The 7,126-nt window shown below is 34.9% G+C and overlaps 1 protein-coding gene across 1 annotated transcript; it reads right to left on the bottom strand.

Annotated features, from left to right (window-relative positions):
* Nucleotides 1-415: 415 nt before the first annotated feature.
* On the bottom strand, nt 416-6,372 carry LOC138698072 (V-type proton ATPase 16 kDa proteolipid subunit c-like). The gene is made up of 2 exons (XM_069823774.1): nt 6,196-6,372; nt 416-691 (listed from the first exon to the last, which is right to left on the bottom strand). The coding sequence occupies exons 1-2, from the start codon at nt 6,327-6,329 to the stop codon at nt 487-489; spliced, it is 339 nt and encodes a 112-aa protein (XP_069679875.1). The 5' UTR covers nt 6,330-6,372; the 3' UTR covers nt 416-486.
* Between the last annotated feature and the right edge of the window lie 754 nt (nt 6,373-7,126).

Raw genomic sequence — 7,126 nt, 5'->3', positions numbered from 1 at the left:
GATTATGTGTAATTTTCTACTTTATTTTATATATTATGTAACCGATCTTGACTATTTGTAATTTTATATTATGTAATTGATCTTGTCTATTGTAATTTTCTGCTATATTTTATGTAATTTCTAAGGTATTTTCTTTTGTGTTGTTTTGTAATCTAATTTTGTATTTCATGTATATTATTGTAACCTGGTTGAGTGGAAGAGAAGGCCTCATGGCCTTAACTCTGCCAGGCAAAATAAACCTACTACTACTACTGCTACTGCTACTGCTGCTGCTGCTGCTGCTGCTACTGCTGCTACTACTACTACTACTACATATACCCTTAATGGTACAGAATCAACTAAACATCTTACAGTGGAATGCTGGTGGAATAACATCAGCCAAGAAGACTGAACTAGCCAATATACACTCCGTTAATAGTATACACACATTTGTTTAATAGACTTTAATTGCAGTGACTCAAATTACATGCACAAGACCGCGCTGAATCAGTCCGCATAGAAGAATACTGCAACAATAAGTCCATAGAGCCCTAATACTTCTGCGAAGATAAGGATGAGGATCATCCCTATGAAGAGTCTAGGCTGTTGGGCATTCCCGCGCACTCCACTGTCACCAACGATGCCGATAGCAAAGCCGGCAGCCAGTCCACTTAAACCCACAGCCAGTCCGCCCCCGAAGTGAAGGAAACCTCTGCAATTAGAGAAATGAACATCAGTAAAGTTCATTGTTCTTTGAATATGCATGTCAGTAGCGTATAAAATGTTATGTTTTATTTAACGACCCTCGCAACTGCAGAGGTTATATCAGCGTCGCCGGATGTGCCGGAATTTTGTCCCGCAGGAGTTCTTTTACATGCCAGTAAATCTACTGACATGAGCCTGTCACATTTAAGCACACTTAAATGCCATCGACCTGGCCCGGGATCGAACCCGCAACCTTGGGCATAGAAGGCCAGCGCTATACTAACTTGCCAACCAGGTCGACTCAGTAGCGTATAAGATAGAGATAGAGATAGTTTATTTTGCAAAAACATGTGGAACATGTATGGCATCGTCATATACAATCTATACTATAAATTTTTCTGGTAACTTTCGATTTTCCAAAAATAATTGGTCCTAACATATTTTATAATTAACCACCCCGAAACCGAAAATAGCTTTTTTGAAATTTTTGTTTGTATGTCTGTCTGTCTGTCTGTCTGTCTATTTGTTACCTTTTCACGCGATAATGGCTGAACGGGTTTCGATGAAAATTGGAATATAAATTAAGTTCGTTGTAACTTACATTTTAGGCTATATGGCATTCAAAATACATTATTTAAAAGGGGAGTTATAAGGTGGCCTGAATTAAATAAATCGAAATATCTCGTTTATTATTGATTTTTATGAAAAATGTTACATAACAAAAGTTTCTTTAAAAATAATTTGCGATAAGGTTTATTCCTTGAAACATTTTGATAGGACTGATATTTAATGAGATAAATGAGTTTTAAAATTAAAATAACTCCATCTAAGGCCGTGTAATGAATTAAAAAACAAATGACTTCGTCTGTAAGGGGCCTTGGACAACAACAATCGAAAGCTATGAAAGATAGCCTACAGAGAATGTTTCTGTGTTTGTATGAAGTAATATCGGAAGCTAAATTAACCGATTTGTATAATTAATTATTATTTCACCATTGGAAAGTGTAGTTTCTCTAGATGGACATAATGCTATAATGTTATTACAGTAACTTCTGATATAATATAATATAATATGTAATATTATATAATTTAATTTAGGTTATTTGAAGGGTTCACAACCATAGTGGGCCACACGCCATTTACTGAATACGTAGAAAATAAGGGTTAAAATTAAGTTATTACCGTAATTCAATGGAAACCTATAACAAGTAAAATAAAATATACACATTAAATCTAAATGATGTCAATCTTCATTAAACTATGGTTGCATGTAATAAAAATTAAGAAACAGGTTAAAGGAATTGTCATTGCACAAATGAGTGTCTCTGGACCAAAATGATCGCATTTTAATTATTTGGATAGAATTTAAATTAAGTAACATATTAAACGATTTATCCTTCTATCAAACACGAATGTTCCCTGGATCAAACGTCCTATTTTAATTATGTAATTACTTTATATTTATTTCTAACGGGTGCAGCGGAGCGCACGGTTACGGCTAGTTTAAAATACATGATGTCATACAATGGAAACAAATTAAGATACATCATACTCATCGACATCATAATATAGTCCTAATTCGTGTCCTAAACACTCGGAATGGAAGATTCCTTATATCAACAGGTAGACTATTATAGTACATTATGCAACGAGCCTATAATAATAGTAATTAAGAAGCGAGTATGGATGTTTATGAAACAAGCGCAAGCGAGTTTCATAATTTTCATACGAGCTTCTTAATTACCATTATAGGCGAGTTTCATACGACTTTTTATGCTCGACCATATTTCTAACTTGAAATTATTCAGATGTATACATTTTATTTGTATCTGACAAGATCGGAAGTGACCTTGTTCTAGGTCGTGAATTGTGAGATGTGCGCAGACGCGAAAGTATTGATTTTTTCCGAGGAACAATAATGTCATTGACCTTGTGTAATCCCGTTAAACTTGGTATAACCTTGATTATTGAATTCGACATGGAAAAACGAGATGACAAATTTAATTTATTTGAATATTATTTACAATTAACGCTAATTATTATAGTAAGAGAACATAACCTTCTGCGACAGTATTGGATTTCCAGCCTCCGTGACTTTTCGCTAATTCTCTTTCGATAGCATATCTGAGAATAATCGATACTTGCGGTTTTATAACGGTACAAAGCTGACTTGTTATTGGCTGAACACCTGTAAGCTGAGTTGTCATTGGCTGAAAACACCTGTACTTTAATGAGTAGGTGTACTTTAATGATATGCATTAAAGGACTGCTACCAGGTGTATAATTACTACATTTCGGCATGGTCGAGCATAAAATAATTTAAAAGCAAAGAATAGAAAACTGTTGTGAGTAATACTGTATTTACATTTATCAATATATAAATTTGTATTATTTCTCGTAGAATATTTATGAACAGAAGTACATGCTATGTAATTATTAATGTTATTCCGAATGTAAAGGAGACAGGCCAGTACATACTTAGACGGCAATGAATTGATCTTAAAGCTTTCTTTTGTAATATGAAAAGAGCTTGAGCAGAAGTATGGTGACCGCAAAGAATAATACCATGATTTAAATGACTTTGTATATGGCTATGAAATATTGTAAACAATACCTTGTTAGGTAAATTATTCCTTAACAACCGTAACATATATAGGCCTTTACTTATTTTTTTAGCAACATAGTCAACATGAGTTTTCCATCCCATTCCAGGCTCAAGAAAGATGTCCTGAAACCTAACAGCAGTATTACTAACAGTAGTAAGACGATTAATAATAAGATAGATTGATTGTTATACTCGGACTTTTGATATTATGTAATATATATTTTAATGTGGGTGAGGTAAAAACGAAAAGGGTTTCGTAGCCAACTAATAAAAACAGCTCGTAAAGTTTATACTCACATAGAAGAATAACACTAATTGACAAAAGAAAAACACTATGAATTCTAACGACAGAAATTAATAGTGAGATTCAACAAGGGTGTCCCTTTTCACCAATACTTTTATCTTTAGTTAGTCGAATTCATCAGAAAATGGCTCATTGTTGTAAATAAAAACTGTATAATTAATAAAATAAATTTAAATTGCATTTTATTTACCGACGACTTTAACGTAATTATTGCAGATTCAAAAGACGACCTTCAAATGGCTACATACAAGGTGTGGCAAATAACAGAGGATTTTTAGCCTTAACATATTCATTCATTCATTCATTCATTCATTCATAGTGTTCTGCCCAAAGGCCGATCTTTCATTGCAAACCCAGCATTCTCCAGTCTTTCCTATTTTTTTATTTCCTCTTTGTCTCTTCATATGACCCATAACATAACTTATATGTGTAAATAAAACCTAAATTATACTTGTTATTGCTTTCAAGTCCTACAAGATCCAAAGGGGTCAGCATGCTGGGCTCTTACGCAGAGGGCCCGGGTTCGATTCCCGGTCGGGTTGAATTTCCTGGTTGAGGTTTTTCAGGGTTTTCCCTCAACCGTAAGGCAAATTCCAGGAAATTCGGGCCACAACATCCCTGAATATCACCGGCCCCATTCATCACCGAAATCATATTCATAACAAATCAGTAATACATATACAATCGCCATCTAGTTCACAACAATAGAACCAGTCTCAACAATAGTTGATTTCACCTAAAAGATTAACTCGCGATATGACCAAAGATGTTAAAGCGGGTATAAATAACAGCGAGTGAAAAAAAAAAGATCCAAAATAGCTGTAGATAATAAAATCATTGAATAAGTTAATTTCACTACCTTCGATGCAATATATCTCACCTAAAATATATTATGGAAAATAGGCTTATGAAATATCAATGAATGTGTGAAACAGTGACGAGGAATTTAAATAAAGGGACAAGAAAACAAAATCAGATGAAGTTTTAAAATGATGATCATCTCTGTATTTATGTATGTTTCAAAGACGTGATCTTAACACAAAGGAAAGGAGAATTTAAATACAGAAATAAAAGATCGCAGAAGAAACTGAAAATAACACATTAATCCTATGATAGAAAATGGAATTCTATACATGAGCCGTTCAGAGCAGAAGTGGTGTAAGTCAAAAATGGATAATGAGGGTAAAAGTAAACATTCTGTAAAATACAGCGCAAGGTATCAATAATATTCAATTTCTTTAAACTATTAGTAGTCAGTGGATAGCAATGAGGCCATATTAATTGCTACTTTGCGCTGTACTTTACAGGATTTTTACTTTAAACCTCATTACCCAATTTTGACTTACACCACGTTTTGCTCTGAGCGGCTCACAAACTGTTAAACTATGATGGTGGGATCAGTGCTAGACAGTAGGGACGGAACGGACCAAGTGACCCATATAACGATGATGGTGAACGGAATTACATTTTTTTTATCGGAAGATAAGTTATAATTCTTCCGACTTCAAAATTTTGCTGGTACAGAATCTCATTTACCACTTATGTAAGAAGCAAAATTAAAATAACGTCATATGCAGACCCATTGATTTTCACTAGAAATATTTCATGTCCACCGTCCCTGGTTCCTGAGAATATAGATTATGAACATTTTTCAAATAAAAAATTCGAGACGAAACCGGGATTCGATCCCGGTCATCTTGTTTGAAAGGCCAAAAGTGTGACCACTCTTAAGTTTCATGCCTAGTATAAGGTGTATGTGGTACTGTTCCCTTCTATCATAGACTTCTGGAATGCAGGCAGATTCCCCATCCCATTGTAACCTGCCCGAATTCATGCGGTATTAATGGTACCTGCATGCGTCAGTTTCGACAGAAGTTTTCACTAAGTGCACGCATTTTAACGCAGCATGGCCACTAAAAGAAGTGAGTGACGCTTTAGAAGCCATTAGAATTACGAATATTTCTATGAAGCTAGAGGAGGGAGTATGAAGCTAGGAGAGGGAGCAGTGAAATTGCAACTGAAATAATGAACATAGAATTTAATTTAGAAAGTGTATATTGGGCAAGTAGGAGACAACAGAGTAAAATGACTGATTACTTCACTCCTCAGTAAATAAGTTTGGTGAGTAATGAACAAACTGTTTTAATACAGAATACTATATTTATAATTGTAACTTACATGTATTTTATTGTGTTCATGGTATGCTTAAAAGTGAATACATAAATCTAAAATAAGCCTAATTATGTTTATTATTTTTCATTTTCCACCTCACTAGACTGATAATATGAATCTCGGTTACTACGACACTCGTTTATAACAACATAATTTTCAAGGTCCCTTGGATGTCGTTATAACCAAGTTCTACTGTATTTCAGATTTCATATTCGACTCTGTCCAAGCTGGATTTCCCATTGAAAAAAAAAAAACACAAGATGTTTTTATTTCTTTACCTATTTGGTATCTGTTGAACTACATTGAGTTCTTCATTGACTTACTGCACCTATTTTGAAAGTGGGGCAACACGCAGGGTCACCGAGGACAGGAACCACACTTATCATAGTGGCACATTGTTAGTTATCTCTGGTTGAATGTCGTGACTTACTTGTACACTGTGTACCCGCTGATGTTCTTCTTGATGTCATTGGCGATGAGAACTGCGACGACGAGCCCGTAGATAGCCAGGATGCCCGCCATGATGATGGGGACGAGGGATTTCATGATGAGGTCGGGTCGCATTACAGAGATGGCTGCGCCGGCTTTCGCGGTTCCAAACGCTGCTCCCAGAGTTAGAAAACATCGTACATTTGACAGATTCGTTGGCGTATTTCTTCGTTTCTATATCTAGTGTTTTTCGTAGCCTATCCCTAGCTGGTTTAGGAATATATCCGTATTTTAATATAATACAGAGTGTAAGAGAACGTACTACATTTCTTCTCAGATACAATTTTTGTAATTACGTTGAACAAAAAAGTAGACCCACAATCTTTTGCGGCTTTCGAAATTAAAAAAAAATACATTTTGTGTTACAATTTTGATTGTGAATTTCATGACATTGTTTCTATTAGTCCTCCTTGAGGGGACGGACACGGGTACGGGCTTGGGACTTCCCTCGCACGTAGGCCGCTTGAGTGGGCCCATTGTACTACCCTAAATAGAATGATGTGCATGCCCCCGCTGCAAATTCCACTGCGTGCCGTCACCGAACTAGTAGTAGTAGTAGTAGTAGTAGTAGTAGTAGTAGCAGCAGCAGCAGCAGTAGTTTCCTTGGCAGAGTTAAGGCCATCAGGCCTTCTCTTCCACTCAACCAGGATCAAATCACATACACAAAAATACATACCGGTATACAAATATTAATTTAAAAATAATAAACCTAATTAAGTAAAATAGAGAGATTGAATACATATGCACAATCAGTATTAACTTTAAAATAACAATAATATATATATATATATATATATATATATATATATACAGTATAATAAAAAAGAGACTGAATATATAATCACAAAAAGGAAAATACATTCTAGTATACA

Source organism: Periplaneta americana, chromosome 4 (assembly GCF_040183065.1).
Source record: "Periplaneta americana isolate PAMFEO1 chromosome 4, P.americana_PAMFEO1_priV1, whole genome shotgun sequence".
Lineage (NCBI taxonomy): Eukaryota > Metazoa > Arthropoda > Insecta > Blattodea > Blattidae > Periplaneta > Periplaneta americana.
The sequence above is the reverse complement of the archived record's forward strand: the minus strand, read 5'-3'. Positions and strand labels throughout refer to the sequence as shown.

Bases quoted from the DNA above. Each gene is read 5' to 3' on its own strand.
- LOC138698072 (XM_069823774.1), bottom strand. From the start codon at position 6,329: ATGCGACCCGACCTCATCATGAAATCCCTCGTCCCCATCATCATGGCG. The intron at 692-6,195 runs GTAAGTCACGAC...CTCTAATTGCAG, and splicing joins AGCGGGTACACAGTGTACAA to AGGTTTCCTTCACTTCGGGG.